The sequence below is a fragment of the Bos javanicus genome, chromosome 8, assembly GCF_032452875.1.
Source record: "Bos javanicus breed banteng chromosome 8, ARS-OSU_banteng_1.0, whole genome shotgun sequence".
NCBI classification, from domain to species: Eukaryota; Metazoa; Chordata; class Mammalia; order Artiodactyla; family Bovidae; genus Bos; species Bos javanicus.
The window spans coordinates 103,064,071-103,081,912 of record NC_083875.1 but is presented as its reverse complement, the minus strand read 5'-3'; the positions used below and the strand labels follow the sequence as shown (position 1 = coordinate 103,081,912).

The 17,842-nt window shown below is 40.5% G+C and overlaps 1 protein-coding gene across 4 annotated transcripts in view; it reads left to right on the top strand.

The window, feature by feature from the left end:
• The window catches only part of FKBP15 (FKBP prolyl isomerase family member 15), a 57,208-nt gene that overhangs the window by 9,320 nt on the left and 30,046 nt on the right, over positions 1-17,842 (top strand). For 2 of the 4 annotated variants that reach the window (XM_061426531.1, XM_061426530.1), the window contains exons 3-9: positions 4,870-4,954; positions 5,495-5,564; positions 9,814-9,888; positions 10,241-10,339; positions 12,189-12,338; positions 13,515-13,583; positions 15,708-15,854. In XM_061426531.1, coding sequence (XP_061282515.1) covers positions 4,870-4,954; positions 5,495-5,564; positions 9,814-9,888; positions 10,241-10,339; positions 12,189-12,338; positions 13,515-13,583; positions 15,708-15,854 — 695 coding nt within the window. The remainder of the gene's footprint in view (positions 1-4,869; positions 4,955-5,494; positions 5,565-9,813; positions 9,889-10,240; positions 10,340-12,188; positions 12,339-13,514; positions 13,584-15,707; positions 15,855-17,842) is intronic. The other 2 variants (XM_061426532.1, XM_061426533.1) reach the window with 2 other exon arrangements.

Below are 17,842 nucleotides of genomic sequence, written 5' to 3'. Positions count from 1 at the left end.
CAGTGAATTTTTCCCAACTAGACAATGATGCTCAATGCTGTATCACCTGTACCTTTCATCATGATGAACACAAGAAATAATGAATGAAAATTTGTTGAATAAAAAGAGAAAAGAAGAGTCCAGTATTTTTAAAATGCCTGCCACATGTCTGGTCTCAGGCGCTTTACTTGGATTGTCTGATTTAACAGTTCTGTGAAATAGGTGAGACTGCCACCATTTTAGAGGCTCAGTGAGGTTTAGGGGCATAGTTAAGGTCACAAGCGGTAAGTGAGAGAATTGGAATTTGAACCCTGATCTGACTTGCTCCAAAACTTTTCTGCCCTCCTCTGCACTTTGCCGTATTTGTGTAAGAGTCTGAAGAGGAGTGAAACTTTTCTGCCCTCCTCTGCGCTTTGCCGTGTTTGTGTGAGAGTCTGAATGGGAGTGAGGGACTGATAGACACAGCCCAGGGACTTCCCTGCTGGCCCCGTGATGGATACGAGGCCGCTTGCCAATGCGAGGGGCATGGGTTCGATCCCGGGTCTGGGAAGATCCCACATGCGGCAGAGCAACTAAGCCCCTGCACGCAGCTGCTGAGCCTGTGTGCTGCAACTGCGGAAGCCTGCGTGCCTAGAGCCCGTGCTCCGTAGCAAGAGAAGCCACCGCGAGGTGGGTGTGAGGAGCCCGCTCACCGCAACTGGAGAGCAGTCCCCGCTCACCGCAACTGGAAAAAGCCCATGGATAGCAATGAAGACCCAGTGTGGCCAAAAACAAACAAGTGAATAAATTAGCAAACAAAAGTTGACGTGAAAATATTTTTTAAAAAAGAAATAAATAGCCCAGAGCAGAACAAGTGGTAAGAGACATTACATTAAATTTGTGTTGGATGAAGGAGGGAAGTATTGAGTGTCTTTTATGTGCTAGGCACAGTGCTGACACTGAGGGTGCTGTTAGGATATTTAGAGTTGAACCCTTGCAGCAAACACTGTATGGCCTGTAGTCCAAAATAGTCACTGTTCGGCTGTTTACATACAGTGTTTGCAGAACCCTGCTCTAAGTCTTACCTGTCACTTTTGACAGCTTTGTCGTGGATTGTGGGTCCTATTCTCCAAGCCATAATCTGGCCAGATTTCTAGTAGGCTGTGCTTTTTACATTTCCTCTGGCATATCTTTTCATTAGCAGTGTACTTGTGACTCAGTTTTATGGTGATTGAGTTAATGGATGTGGATAAAAACAAATACCCTCAGTCCCTACCCAGTGAAGTAACTTGGTTTTTTTAAATTAGAAAACAACAACTATGAATTCATTATACTTTTAAAGAGGGGATTATAGAGGTTTTTAAAATGAAAGATTAACTATATTGTCTTATGTAGGCATTCACAAATAAAATAAAAATTAGTAATACAGGAGATGCTCTCTGTTCAAGGGATATTTATGTAGCAAGTTATTGTAGAGAAGGAGGTGGCTGCAGCATAGCTCTTGAATCTCTTCATAGATCTATGGAAACAGAGAAACTAGATAAAATAGACAAACTTATGGATAATACTTACAATAAAACCAGTTGAAAAAGGATCTTCATGAACCTCCCAAGTATAAGCAGGTATGGACACAACTTGCATGGTATCAACATTTGTGTGGGAGAAAACCAGGAAGCAATGGAATAATATCTGCCTCTGAGAGTGGGAGAACCCCAAAGTAGCCAACAGGTGTTCATGAGAAATACTGCAGGTCAAGCTGGAACTGCAAAGCATTTTGCCTGTTTTAATTGGCTGAGTACAAGGGGTTGATGATGGGGACTAGAAGAACTGGAGCATTCTTGCTTCTATGAACTTTTGAGACTCACCGTCTATGATGACCTTCTCAGAGAAGTCCCCACCCCAAGAAGAACCTGCTGGGAATGGAATCAAAATTGAGGAGGTTAAGGATATTAGAAGTGAAGGTTAGGGACTTCCCTGGTGGTCCAGTGGCTAAGACCTGGTGCTGTCCTGCCGAGGGCCCAGGTTAGATCCCTGGTCAGGGAACTAGATCCCACAGGCTGCAACTAAAGATCCCAAGTGCAGCAACTATGACCCAGTACAGCCAAATAAATACATTAAAAAAAAGGAAAAGGAGAGAAGATTTAGATTAAAGTAGGGCTAGAACAGAATCAGGAAGCAGGCAGAAGCCCCCCTGCTGTTTTGAATCCTCACAGCAGAGGAGTGAGTTCCATGAAGTTAGGAAAGCCACCCTGAACCATGCCTTTGTCTAAAAGTTCAGAAAAGCAAATTTCACATAAAAATAAACAATAGAAAAGTATCAAACTCCACGCAAAGTTATTGCAAGAGCAAGGAGCAGAATAATGTCCCTACAACATGAGCTCTATTCTGTGAGAATGTTTCTTAACGACTAGATCAAAACTGCAGCCACCTATTACCATTAAGAAAATAACATAAAAACATGAAATGGGACCATAAATTGAGAATTTTAAAATCCCAGAAGTAGGTGACAGGACTCAGGCAAGAATTAGAGATACCAGAAAAATTATTTCAGAAATGAAGGCTAAACAAGAAGGAACACAGTGTGAATACACACAACAGGTTACGCCTTAAGAGAAATAGGAGGCTGGTAAGAGGACATTTTTAAACTAAAAATTTAAGAGAGAAAATGTTTTCAAAGGAAAGTGAAAGACTTTGCAGGAGAAAAAGATTTCAAATCACATATTAAAAGCAGTCCTTATGAGCAGGGAATTAAAGAATCTGTACAATTCTGATTTCAGAGAGGAAGAAATGCTTAGCCAATGAGAAGATCCCATGATTGTGACATCTGACTCGCTTATCCCTCTAGCAAATCCATGAACAGCCTTCCATTTTCAGGATGATAGATAGGTAGGGAGATGAGAGCCTTGGGAGACAGTAATTTTTTTCTCAGTGTTAACTGCGGCCTGAGTTTCTCTTTTTCTTGGTCATTTACTACTTCTCCAGAGAGAAGTTTTATATTCTGTAGCATCACATACGTAAAACTGGAAAGTACTGTTGTCGGTTTTTACAGAATAATAAGGAGAACAAGAACACCACAGACTAGGAAAATAAGCCAACAATCTAAAATAGGCAATTCATCAAAATCAAACAAAATAAATGGCAAATACAAATCTATAGAAAATGTTGAATTTCTGCTTCCCCGTAATCAATAAATGCTAATGAAAACAACCGTGAGATGGCGTTCCCCTTTCCCTAATGCCCCCCATCCCATCGGTAAAGATTTAGAAAGCTCGTCTCCTCTTGTTGGCAAGGATGCAAAGCTGGCATGTTCATACTGCTAGTGGTATTTTGTTTGTTTTGGAGATTCTTTTGAAGAGTATAAGGAAATGTGTATATTAAGTGAGAAAAGGAAATTGCTAAAGCATATCATTAATGTTGTTTTTGAAAAAGATGAAAAAGCTGACAAGTTTATGTGTATAGAAACAGGGCTAGGAATAAATACATCATACTATTGATGTTTATGTTTCCGTGGTGAGATTATAAATTGTTTTTATTTTCTTTGTGTGTTTCTGAATTTACCAGGTTTTCTACAGTGTACATGTACTCTATATAAACAGAAAAAAATATGTCAATACTGTTAATAAAATTTAACTGACTAAATTTTAAAGATCTTATTGGCTATATTCAGCAGTTCATGAATTGAGTGGCATCAGATGGTAAAGCATCTGCCTGCAATGTGGGAGACCTGGGTTCAATCCCTGGGTCGGGAAGATCCCCTGGAGAAGGAAGTGGCAACCCACTCCAGTATTCTTGCCTGGAAAAATCCCATGGACAGAGCATCTACAGTAGGCTACAGTCCATGGGGTTGCAAAGAGTCGGACACGACTGAGCGACTTCACTTACCTTTCCTTTGCTTTCTAGAGTTGAGCAGCGTCCAGTCTAGTAGATAGGGGCTATAAAGAGCTGTATGAAATGAAAGTCTCTTACAGGCAGAAAGGAGCAGAAACAAGGCAGAAGGGATTCTCGTATCATGCTAGGCAAAACAGTGGGCTGCTTATTACAAGGTCACTTTCCTTTCAGTTCAGTTCCAATTCAGTCGCTCAGTCGTGTCCGACTCTTCGTGACCCCATGAACACTTCGCTTTAGGAGATAGTAGAGACCTATCACACATTATCTATCTGGTGACTGATCAGATCATTCCTAATTGGTTTAAGATTCCATTTCTTGAAGAGCCAAAACGGTGATTATGTTGAATCTCTGTTTAGTGGATTGGAGCTTAGGCTCGGTGATTCCATTTTGGGCCTGTTGTCTTGTTTTTTAACAACAACAAAAAGAATCAAATGAGGATTCTTTTGAAAATAAGTCCTTAGCTGCTGTGTCCACACCTGTGTTCTCACTATTCCATCAGTGCATTCCTGTGGTGGGTGTGAATATATGATTTACTCTAAATGTACTATTTTTAAATGTTAGTCTTGCTTTACCACTGCGAAAGTAAAGTTATGAATGTAATCTCAATATCAAAAATTTTCAACTCTGAAAGTAAAGGAAGGGGAAACAACTTCATTTTTACCAATTATCGCTGTCAAAATATTGGAAGGAGAAAAGAAAGTAATGGAATGTGATCTTGCTTTCTAGACAGTGCTTCTTGTCCAGCCCCCAAATTTGTTTGAAATGGAGCCAGAATCCTGAGTTCTAGTCTAGGCTGCTACTGTCATCATGTAAGGTACTTGGGGCCTAGAGGCTCAGTTTCTTCATCCCCAGCCATAACCATAGGGGCCCTTTGGTGGATCAGATGAGGACAAAGGTTGTAAAAGCATTAGAACATCAACTCTAAGGTTAAAGAAGAATTTTGAAGCTACTTTAATGGTTAAAAATCAGTTTCAAGCAAGAAATGAATGACAACTTTTGTTTTCTCCTTCATCTCTTCATCAGGGAATCAGGGGACACCAAAAACAGCGCCCACAACGACAGGCACTTCCACATTGTTGGTTGCCACAGCAGTCCATGCCTATCGTTAGTAAGTAGCTGAGAAGGACCACTTTCTGGAGTTGCTTGGGGCCACGGGATAAGCTCCTGTCTTTTCACAATAGGCCTCTCTGTTGCAAAATGGCTACTCAGTCCTGCCATAGACAAAGTATTAGTAATGCTTTTAATGTTTCAGTTGGGCAATTCTGCACACAGAACTTTGAAGAGCCAGTACCTTGTGTACTCCCTCTAGGAAGTGCTTATACCTTCAGCAGCAGCCTTTTTAAAAGTTCAGAGAAAGCCACTCCACTAAAAGATCCTGAATAGTAGATGTTTAAAGAGTAAAGAAGTTGTGTCAGAGCTTTAAATTATAAACTGTTGTCTGTCCCTTTCTGGAGGCTGAATGCCTAGATTCCCCACTTCTAGAATTCTTTTTAACAGTTACTTTTAATCTAATAAAGTCCATGCATTACAGGTGGTTACTATGTTTCTTAAATCTCTTTCATTCTCCCATTGGGAGATATATAATGTCTGAAAGCTGTTTCTACTTGTTTGAAGGAAGTGTTAATACCTGTTTTTCTTACTTCTGTAGCACAAATGGTCAATATGTAAAGCAGGGCAAATTTGGTGCTGCAGTCCTGGGAAATCACACAACCAGAGAGGTAAGAATGCCCCCTTGTCTCATGTATATTCAGGTGTCCCAAATCATACCAGTGAACTGGTTTTTATGGGGACTTGTCTTATATATCAAGTCAGAGGATTAGAATGATTGTACTTAATGTGAATTTTTAATGTTAGGTGTATAATGATATTTATAGTCACATTTTGCTTACTGTTGTGCATTAAAACAAATTCAACCACTCAAATTCCTTAAGTTTGACCTTTGTGATATGAATCTAGCTTAAGAATTTGTAGAATCTTAGAGTCATTCAGTAACCAGGGACATTCTTTTGTTAGGTAATGAGCAATGCTTAGAGTATGACCACTGTTTATCTTGTGTGTGTGTGTGTTTATCTTTTTTGAAAGTTTGGTGAGTTGGGCAGTTTATCACACAGCAAAATACTGATTTGAGTCAAAAAGATGTGATTAGAAGCCCAGAGACTGATTTCCTTGTGTAGATTGTTCAGTTCAATTCAGTTCAGTCGCTCAGTCATGTCATTTTATGACCCCATGGACTGCAGTGCACCAGGCCTCCCTGTCCATCACCAACTCCTAGAGCTGACTCTAACTCATGTCCATCGAGTCGGTGATGCCATCCAGCCATCTCATCGTCTGTCGTCCCCTTCTCCTCCCGCCTTCAGTCTTTCCCAGCATCAGGGTCTTTTCAAAGGAGTCAGTTCTTTGCATCAGGTGGCCAGTATAGATTGTATCTAGCTTCAAATTCTTCTCCAAAAGGTTTTGAACATTGTTAAAATACACATAGGAAACAATAGCATTTCAGAGGTCCAGATAACATGCAGTCCACATACCTCAGAAACTCTGAGACACTGAGAGAGAAGATTACCTGTTCAGGGTAGCTAAAGTAATGAACAACACTCCTGTATATGAAAAACAAAAAGCTTAATTTTGGAAATTTGCAAAACACATGTAAAAACAGTGGGACTAGAATAACAAACACCCACATATCCATTACTGAAGTCTAACAGTTATTAATCTTTTTCATCTCAACTCCAACCTGTCTTCCTATTCTCCTGTTCAGATTATTTTGGATAAATCTCTAGCATACAGTTTTAGCTGGAAATATTTTAGTACATATCTCTACAAGATAAAGATTCTAAAAAACATAACCATTATCACTCCTAAACAAAACCCACAGTAATTCTTTGATCTTATGCACACTGCCAGTTAGTATTCAGATTTCCCTGATTATCTGTTTTTTTCTTTTTAACAGTTACTTTTAACCTAATAAGGTCCATGCATTGCAGTTGTTACTGAGTTCCTTAAATCTCTCATTCTCCCATTGGGAGATATATAATGTCTGATTGTCTCTCATTTTATCATGTTAGCAGCCATTGTTTTTTTCTTTTGGACCCACTGGGAGGCATGTGGGATCTTAGCCCCCTGACCAGGGATCAAACCTGCCCCGACTGCAGTGGGAGCGTACAGTCTTAACCACTGGACCAGCAGACAAGTCCCTGTTACCAGGCATTGTTGATTATTATCTAAGTTCGTTACTTCATTAGAGATTGCCATTTGGATTTAAAAATCTGGTATTGGGACTTTGAGCTTCCCAGGTGACACTACTGGTAGAGAACCTACCTGCTGATACAGGAGACTTAAAAGATGTGAGCTCCATCGCTGGCTTGGGAAGATCCCCTGGAGGAGGGCATGGCAACTCACTCCAGTATCCTTGCCTAGAGAATACCACGGACAGAGGAGCCTGATGGGCTACCCAGTCCATAGGGTCGCACAGAGTTGGACATGACTAAAGTGACTTAGCACAGGCGCATTGGGACCTTACCACCCTTCACTTCCAGATAGAATGTCTTATGTTGTAGCAGGCAACAGTATAAAAAGACAAAGTGAAAAAATTGTATTTTAAAATTCATTAGGGAGCTATGGAAATGATGAGGAGTAGATGAATTAAAATTCTGAGAGGAAAGAGCCAATAAGCTGAGTGTTTCCTTGCCTTGAGACCTTTGCTGATACTTAGGAGTAGACTAAGCATCAAGTGTGTCCCAAGCAGAGACTGCTGGGGAAAAGACACTGGCGAAAACTGTAGACGCTCCAAACACAAGATTGGTTTTTCCCCAAGGGACATTTGATGAATTGGGGTGTGGTGTGGAAGTCCGTGGACTATACCAGAAAAGCAGAAGGAAAGATTGCCTTTGGTTCATAGGAGATAAAATCCAACTTAGGGCTGGAAAGCAACAACTTTCCTCTCAAAACATTTGCTAGATTTTGAACTTCATGGGGAAGAGACTAAAGAATCTCAGCTCAGAATCTCTGATGGGCAGAAAACTTCAGGACCAAAGAATCAGAGGCCATCCAAGCTCTCAATGAAAAGCCTTCATAGATAGTGCTCAGGAATAGGGACAGCCCAGAAGTGAGCCAGCTCTTCATAACCTGTGATCCTTCACTGAGCAGCTCAGTCTATAATTTGATTGGCATGAGGTGATCAGTCCCTGCTGTATCTGCCTCACATAGTATAAGGGAAGTCTTTTCTAGTACAAGATTGTATATGAGCTTCTGTAGTCAGTCCCTCCCTCCCTTCTAGAGTTGAATTTTAATTTCTGTGTGTGTGTGTTGTAAATATGTATGAGACATAAAATTTGCCATTTTAATCATTTTTAAGTATATAATTCAGTTGCATAAATTGCTTTCACAGTATTGAGCAACCATCATCACTCTTTCCACTTTTTTCATCACCCCAAACAAAATCTGTAACCTTTAAGCAATAACTCCCCATCCCCTTTCTGTTATTCCCTGGTAACCCCTAATCTACTTTCTGTTGTTATTCAGTCACTAAGTCATATCTGACTCTTTGTGACCCCATGGACTGCAGCATGCCAGGCTTCCCTGTCCCACACTATCATGAATTTGCCTACTCTAGGTATTTCATATAAGTGGAATGATAAAATATTTGTCTGGCTTATTTCACTTAGCAAAATGTTTTCAAGATTCATCCATGTTGTAGCATGTATCAGAAATTGGTTATTTTTATGGCTGAATAATATCTTATTATATATATAAAACACATTTTTAATATTTATCCGTTCATTATCTGCTAGACACTTAGTTGTTTCCACCTTTTGACTATTGTGAATAACAGTGCAGTGAACATTGATGTACAAGTGTATGTTTGAGTCCCTCTTTTCAGTTCTTTTGCATGTATACTAGGAGGGAAATTGCTGTGTCATATGGCCATGAAATTAAAAGACACTTAGTCCTTGGAAGGAAGGTTATGACCAACCTAGACAACATATTAAAAAGCAGAGACATTACTTTGTCAACAAAGTTCCATCTAGTGAAAGCTGTGGTTTTCCCAGTGGTCATGCATGGATGTGGGAGTTGGACTATAAAGAAAGCTGAGCGCCGAAGAATTGATGCTTTTGAACTGTGGTGTTGGAGAAGACTCTTGAGAGTCCCTTGGACTGCAAGGAGATCCAACCAGTCCATCCTAAAGGAGATCAGTCCTGGGTGTTCATTGGAAGGACTGAGGTTGAAGCTGAAACTCCAGTCCTTTGGCCACCTGATGCGAAGAGCTGACTCATTGGAAAAGACCCTGATGCTGGGAAAGACTGAGGGCAGGAGGAGAAGGGGACCACAGAGGATGAGATGGATGGCATCACCGACTCAATGGACATGGGTTTGGGTAGATTCCGGGAGTTGGTGATGGACAGGGAGGCCTGGCATGCTGCGGTTCATGGGGTCGCAAAGAGTCAGACACAACTGAGTGACTGAACTGAACTGAACTGAATGGTAATTCCTTGTTTAGCTTTTCGAGGAACTGCTGAACTCTGTCTACAGCATATACCATTTTACGTTCCCATAAGCAATATATGAGGGTTCCAGTTTCTCCACTACCCTGCTGACACTTCATTTTTTTCCTTTTTCTACAATAGCCATTCTAATAGGTGTGAACTGGTATCTTATTGTGGTTTTGATTTGTATTTCCTTAATGCCTAATGGTGTTGAACATCTTTTTTATGTACCTGTGGGCCATTTGCCTATCTCTTTAGTCACCCCTCATTCAAATAAAAACACCAACAAAATAAAGACATTGCTAATTACAGTTAAAAGAGTAGGGTCAAAATGAGAAGAGATTAAAGTAGACGGTGAGAAGATAAACTCTAAACTTTAATGGGTTAACTGAGGTTTGAGTTTTATACCTGCATGAAGCATGACCCCTGACATCTTTGTATTGTTCTTTAACTTCTCTTTTTTCTGCCCGTCTTTGCTTGAGTACAGTATAGTATTCTTCTTTATATCAGCCAACAACAGCCAGTAACTGTTGCCAGGATTCATCTGAACTTTGAGCTGATGGTAAGGCTTTCCCTATTGGAATCAGTAGCTCCTTTGGGACTGGTTTATAGGACAGATGGGTCTGTGCATACCTGGTGGGAAAAGTGGGTATCTTTTTTTTTTTTGGCTGTGCTTGTCAGGGAATTCCCCAAAGTGAATATCTTAACAGAACCTCTCGGAAAGGTCTCTTGACTGCCTTCTGGGAATGTGGACTAAGGGGTGATTGGTGGAGGATGGGAGGGAATAAGAAAGTTCCCTGATAACTCTCCTTGGGTCCACCTGAGGCAAGGCCCTTCTACGTGAGCTTAGGCAGTCACATTTATCCACTGTGCTGCCTGCTGTTGAGTTATCTCAACATTTTTCCTTTCTCCAGGTTCGGCCCAATAACTATAGCACCTTTTATGATGACCAGAGACAAAACTGGTCCATCATGTTTGAGTCAGAAAAGGCTGCCGTGGAGTTCAATAAACAGGTAAGACTATTTTATTCTTTCTGTGAAGAGCCAAACACTAGTCTGGATTTCCCTGATTTTAAGAAAATATATGGAAAACTCATAATTTGCTATATTTTTAGTTACAAGCATTAAAAAAAAACAACCCTAAATTCATCCCTTGAACTTATTGTATTTTAGGGAAATAATAAGAATACTTATTGCTTGAAAGGAGAAACAAAAGGCTAAATATAAACATATCTTTAAACACCTCTCATAAATTATCTTAAGAAATAAATACAACTATCTTTTTTAAGATACTATTTTAAAAGAATTTTTTAAAAGTTGTTTCATTGTCATTATAGAAAATTTAGAAAAGCATTTGAAAGCATTCATAATCTTACTACCCAAGGTAATCACTGTTGACATGTGACATTTCTTTTTTTTCCTGTGCATGAGGTGCATAAATAGTTATAGTCCTTTCAGCATGCATGTGTATTCAGTAGCTCAGTCATGTCTGACTCTTTGCGACCCTGTGGACTGTAGCCCATCAGGCTCCCCTGTCTGTGGAATTTTCCAGGAAAGAATACTGGAGTGTGTTGCCACTTCCTACTCCAGGGAATGTTCCCAACCCAGGGACTGAACCCATGTCTCTTGCATTGGTCTCTGATTATTTCCTCAGACTAGAAGAAGTGAAAGATGTAATCAAACAGTTCATGTATGTTTAGATTCTGTATAAATTGTACTGTTTTACATCCATATCAGTTCTCACTATACCTTTGCCACATTTATTTATTTTTGACTGTGCTGAGTCTTCCTTCCTGTGCTTGGACTTTGTCCAGTTGCAGTAAGAAGGGGCTGCTCTCTGGCTGTGGAGCACAGGTTCCAGGGCGCTCAGGCTTCAGTAGTTGTGGTGCAAAGGCTCCGTATTTGCAACTCACAGGCTCCACAGCCTGGGCTCAGTAGTTGTGGCACACAGGCTCAGGTGCCCCTGGGCATGTGGGATCTTCCTGGACCAGGGATCCAACCAGTGTCCTCTGCACTGCATGGCGGATCCTTAGCTACTGGACCATCACGGAAGCCCCTTAGCCAACATTTAGAATTATTATAGTATTTTTTTCCTTCTTACTCTTACTTGCTTGATAAAAAATGACTTCTCATTGTTTTAGCTAGCATTTGATTGCAATAATGAAACTTTTTTTTTTAAAGAAAATGAGTAGCAAGTTTCTAAGGTATATATGTTCAAACATTGACTATAGAAAAATTATTCATTAAGATAATGTTTGACTTCTTTATCTAGTGTCTGAGCTAACATAATATGGGTACATCTGTAGGTGGTAGAGATGAATTCTAGGAATACATCATGGTTTTGTAAAGGGCCTTTATTTATTTAAATAGCCTTTTGACATTTTTTTAGATGCTCCCCTATCTTTCATAGGCTCCCAAACACTGAAGCAGTAAACTAGTATAGTAATGATAACAAATGTTTATTGTGTACTTACTGTTATTTGCCAGGCATTGTGCCAAGTACTCTCCTTGTATTATTAGCTCAGTCTTCATAGCTAACCCTAGGAAATATGCAAAGCCTTTATCTCCATCTTACAAAACAAAAGTCTGAAATAAGGTTCATAGGAGTTATGTTATTTGGCTGAGGTCACACGTTAATAAGTGGCAGTGCCCAGATCTGTACTCAGACAGTCAGACTCCAAAGCCATACTCTTAAGCACTTTGATTGCTGGCAAGATTACTGACTTTTGGATGGTTTGCTTCTAAACATGTAATTTGTTTCGTAAGTGGACGCCACTGTTTGGAAAAGAGCAATTAGTAGTAACTGAGTGAGTCCTTAACTGAGCTTAAACTAGGTTCATGCTGCTTCGATTTCACCTCGCAGGTTTGCATTGCCAAGTGCAACAGCACCTCTTCCCTGGATTCAGTGTTGTCACAGGACCTGATGGTAGTGGAAGGCCCTGCTGTAGAAGTTGGAGATTCTTTAGAAGTGGCCTACACCAGCTGGCTCTTTCAGAATCACGTTCTGGGCCAGGTAAGAAAAAGTACCCTGCAAGTTCTTTTGTAATTTAAATAGCATGAGAGCTATTCAAATGTACAGTATATTACTGTGAATTGCTGCTATTAGCAAATAGAAATCTTTCAGGAGCCTTGGTTTGACCTCTATAGCCGCTTCTGTGGAGAAGGCAATGGCACCCCACTCCAGTACTTTTGCCTACAAAATCCCATGGACGGAGGAGCCTGGTAGGCTGCAGTCCATGGGGTCGCTAGAGTCGGACACGACTGAGCGACTTCACTTTCACTTTTCACTTTTATGCACTGGAGAAGGAAATGGCAACCCACTCCAGTGTTCTTGCCTGGAGAATCCCAGGGACTGGGGAGCCTAGTGGGCTGCCGTGTATGGGGTCGCACAGAGTCGGACACGCCTGAAGCGACTTAGCAGCAGCAGCAGCAGCAGCAGCAGCAGCAGCAGCAGCCGCTTCTGAGACATAACCATGAAATGCTAGTGTATAAAATCTGCTTGGTGCCGCCGTGTCTCTTCCTTAGAGCAAGTGGAAACTAGTTTGCACCAGTGTTATTTTTGGTAATTGTTCATGTGTACATCTTGTCCTCCTATACCAATTTTAAATTTGAATAGATTCTTATGGGATTAGGCCTTAAACTTCTTAGACTTTCTTCACAGTTGTTTCTCTGTTTTTCTTATACTAGTGTGAATAGATTGGGCTTATATTATTAAGCCCTCAAAAGTAGTATGATTTGATAAAAGGAGCTTTAGATCATGAGTCCAAAAATGTGGATTCAAGTCCCAGTTTTATCCTAACTTGACTTTGTCGAATCATTTAAGCTCTTAGATTTTTTTCCCCTGTGAATTGACCTTAGTTAGGGCTCTATCTACTTCCTTGGCCAGATGGTTGTTCGAATCAAATGAGATAATTTATTTGAAAATTCTTTATAGATTAAGATAATTTTAAATATGTGGTGGTAGAAGTTTATTTTTTTCTAAATGTGGAAAATCCTTGCTTTGGAGATACTCAGTGTGGTAACACTTTTAGCCATGATGTGGTCCCTTTTTTTCAGGTCAGAAGTATTTTTCCAGTATATTTGACATTACCTATTTCAGAAGTACTGTGCTGTTCTGTGTTAAGTTGAACATCATAATGATTATTATTATTTGTGAAGTTGGCTGACATTTATTTTGATTAACTTTCAGGTTTTTGATTCCACTGCTAACAAAGATAAGCTTCTTCGCCTGAAATTGGGGTCAGGAAAAGTCATCAAGGTAAAGGCTTAACTGTGTTCTTGTAAGAGTTTATCAGTTGCAGTGTGCTTAATTTAGACTAAATTTTATGAAATCTCTAAGCTGGGTTTATTTTCTAAGAATCTGGAAAGGCTTGATTATAAAATACAGAAAAATGTGCTATGTTATCTGGATTTGAGAGACTTTGCCCTGTGAGACAATATATTGGAGAAGGGTACATTTCTTTTTTGTGATCCCTGCCTTTCAGTTTTCATTCTGTGGTTCTGAGGGAACAATTAAATTCTTCCTATTGCCTCCTTGGGAAAGAGATTAAATTGTTTCTTCTAGAAGTGTATCATTAATGAGTGATTCTAATCTGTCTGGGATGCTTCGAATCATGCTGGGAAGCAGCTGCGACATAGCAGGAGAGACGTTGGGATTGGAGTCCAAGGACTCGGGTTCACATTGTGAATTTCTTCTCTAGCAACTGTGGATGTATTTTATAAAGTAAAGCTCATTTTACAAAACAGAAACAGACTCACAGACTTAGAGAACAAACTTATAGTTGCCAGGGGGGATGAGTGGGAGGGAAAGAGGGAATTTGGGATCAACGCGCACACTCTCCTGTTTAAAATGGATAACCAGCAAAGTCCTATATAGCACAGGGAGCTCTTGCCAGGATTTTGGCTGTCTGTACACTAGTGCCAAACAGAAGTATGGAGACAGAGTTACAGAGTAGAAGAAAAGAGCGGCTTTGTTACTTTGCCAGGCAAAGGAGGGATACAGTAGGCTAGCCCTTCAAGAACCTGTGCCCCCCTCCCTGGTGAGTAGGGAGAAGTTATATGTCAGGGTATAGGATAAAGATCAAAGCAGTAACAATCTTCATTCCCTCAACCATCTTCATTCCTTCTTCTGCACTGTTTCAAAAGGGTGGGGTTGTTGACCTGATGAGGGTGTGTGCAGGGTCTTGGGTCTCGTCTCCCAATCCTGATGAGCCTCTCTGGGCCCTTTAACCTTGCCTCAGGTGGTTTCCTTGCTGCTTCTCCTTTGTTTCAGTCCGTTCAGTTGCTCCGTCAAGTCAAGTCCGGAGAACTCAGAGAAGGTCATGCAGGCTGGAGTCTTGCCTACAAGGAATGGGAGACAAAAAGGCTTCCGTTCCCAGGAGCCCCACAGGGCCCTGCTCAGCATCAGAACTCTGCTCAGTGTTACCTGGCAGCCTGGATGGGAGGGAGTATGAGGAGAATGGGTACATGTATATGTATGGCTGAGTCCCTTTGCTGTCCACCCGAATCTATCACAACACTGTTTTTGGTTTATTTTTCTTTAAAAAAAAAAATTAATGTGGCTGTGCCAGATCTTAATTGCAACATGCAGGATCTAGTTCCCTGATGAGGAATTGAATCTGGGCCCCATGCGTTGGGAACGTGGAGTCTTAGCCACTGGATCACCAGAGAAGTCCCTCACAACATTGTTAATCAGCTATACTCCAATATAAAATGAGAAGTTCTTTTTGTTTTTCTTTTTTTTAGAATTTTTTTTAAAAAAGAATATTTTACACATGTGAGGTATCATTGTGTCAGGACATATTGATGCATTGTTAAGCACTCATTCATCCGTGTGGCAGAGTGTTTTTCTCCATAGCTTTGTTAATGACTCCTTTTCCCAGAATCCTTTGGAAACTTTTCCCTGGAGATCATAGTAGTTGGGGCATGACACTTAAAGCTAGACTTAAAGCTAGTGTTGAATCTTGGCTTAACAATGTACTAACTGATCTTGGGCTAGTTACCTTACCTCCTTAAGCCTCAGTTTTCTCCTCTGTAAAATGGGGCTATTGCTACTAACCTTATGAAGTTATTTTAGGAATTAAACAAGATAGTGGAAGTAAAGCACTTACCAAAGTACTTAGAAAAAAGTGTGTTTAATAAATGATAGCTTTTATTTCTCTTGTAATGCCGTTCTGTTCCTCCCAATTTCTCTCATCATCTAAGATATTTCATTTAGCCCTGGATGTGCTGGCTTTGACAAGTCAGCTGAGAAGAAGTATTCTAGATGTTCTTATAACTGGTGTGTGGGAGTGGGGAGCATAAACTGATGATCCTCTGCTGTGTTTTGTCTTATGAGAAGGTTTGTATCTGATGAGCTTTTCCTCTTCTCTGATTCCTAAAGAGCTGGGAGGATGGAATGGTGGGCATGAGGAAAGGAGGGAAGCGGTTGCTTATCATCCCCCCAGCCTGCGCTGCTGGCTCTGAAGGGGTAATAGGATGGACTCCCTCAACAGACTCGATCCTGGTGTTCGAGGTGGAGATTAGGCGGGTGAGTGAAATGGTGCTGTGTTGTGTTTGATGAGTCCTCTTTGCTAGTTACGTAAAATGAATAAATAATTGTGTCGGAAAAGATTCTAAAGATCTCTCTCTCTCTCTCTCTGTCTTTTTTTCTTTTAAGTAGAAATGGTATAGTTGGAAAGAACAACAGCTTTAGAATCTATTTTTATTTATTTATTTTTAATATAAATTTATTTATTTTAATTGGAGGTTAATTACTTTACAATATTGTATTGGTTTTGCCATACATCAACATGAATCCGCCACGGGTATACACGTGTTCCCTAAAGGCCAAAGTTTATGTCCTTCTTGGCTCTGTATTTATAGTCACTTCTCTCTTTATTTTTTCTGTAAAATAGTGGTTCTTACCCAGGGTTCATAGTTTTTGATTTAGTAATTCCGTGGCTACAAATTCACCCTGTCAATATGTTTTCAGAAGTGTGCATGTACACCTGTGTGTAGATGGACAGCTGGAGACAGACGCATGGCTTTTTGCCACGTTGTTTGTGGTAGTGGAGAACTGGCAACAGCTTAAGTGTGTGTCATTATGAGACTGATTGAATTATGGTTTTTCAGGGGGTGGACGTCTGTGTATTTCTTAAAGAATATCAAAAATCTGTTTTTAAGTGAAAGAAACAAGTTGCAGAACAGCATGGGTAGTATGATTTTGTGTGTATATTTATACATACACAAATAAATATATACATACGCCCATATATTCATATGCAATTTCTGGAGGCATTTAAAGAAATGTAGTGATTTTTCCTCTGGAGAATGGGAATGGAGTTTAGAAACTTTTACTTTGTTACATTCTACCCTTTTGTACTATTTAAAGGTTTTATTACAAATAATCTCTATGTTAGTCACTCAGTCGTGTCCCAACTCTCTGCTACCCCATGGACTGTAGCCTGCCAGGCTCCTCTGAGCATGGAATTCTCCAGGCAAGAATACTGGAGTGGGTAACCATTCTCTTCTCCAGGGGATCTTCCCAACCCAGGGATCACACCCGGGTCTCTTGCACTGTAGGCAGATTCTTTACTGTCTGAGATATCAGGGAAGCCCAAATGAAGTTTATAGCAACTGAGGTTCATTAATGTTCCCCCTCTAATCCCTTGCCCCCTCACCCCCAAAAAGACTCTGTTGGCTTTACACTGTGATTATTAGGTCCAAATGTGATAGTGTTTGGGACTGTAAACTACGAAATACAATGCAAGTAGATACTATGGCCATCTTCACTGTGGCTGTTATTCCTGCTGCGACAAAGGGTATGCATGGTTTCTCAGTGACTCTTCCCACCCTTATCTCGGGTGGGCAGCTTCCAGATGCCTTTTTCACAGCTTTTATATTTTCTCCATTTCCTTTGAGGACATCATGGCTGTGATAGATAACAAATCAATTTGAATCCATAAAGACTTTTTGTAAACATAAGAAAGAAATACCCTATTTTACCAATAATCAAAGAATTACAAATTGTTTACTAAACTGACAAGGCTGGGGGAGTTCCCTGGTGGCCTAGTGGTTAGGATTCTGGGCTTTCACTGCCGTGGCCTGGGTTCAGCCTCTGATTGGAGAACTGAGATCCTGCAAGCCATGAAATATGGTGGGAAAAAAAAAAAAACTGACAAGGGTGATACAGAATGGTAATACCCAGTGTGACAAGAGCTTTGAGAAGGATTTATATACCACTTTTGGAGTATAAGGGCTTCCCGGGTGGTGCGGTGGTAAAGAATCCACCTGCCAATGTAGGAGGGGCAGGAAGCTTGGGTTTGGCAGGACCCTGGGGGTCGGGAAGATCCCCTGGAGTAGGAAATAGCAACCTGCTCCAGTATTCTTGCCTGGAAAATTCCATGGATAGAGGAGTCTGGCAAGCTACAGTCCAAAGAGTCAGACATGACTGAGCAACTGAGTACAAATATGGAGTATAAAGTAGTTCAGCCTTTATGGTGTGAAATTTAATGGTATATATCAAAAGTTTTAAAA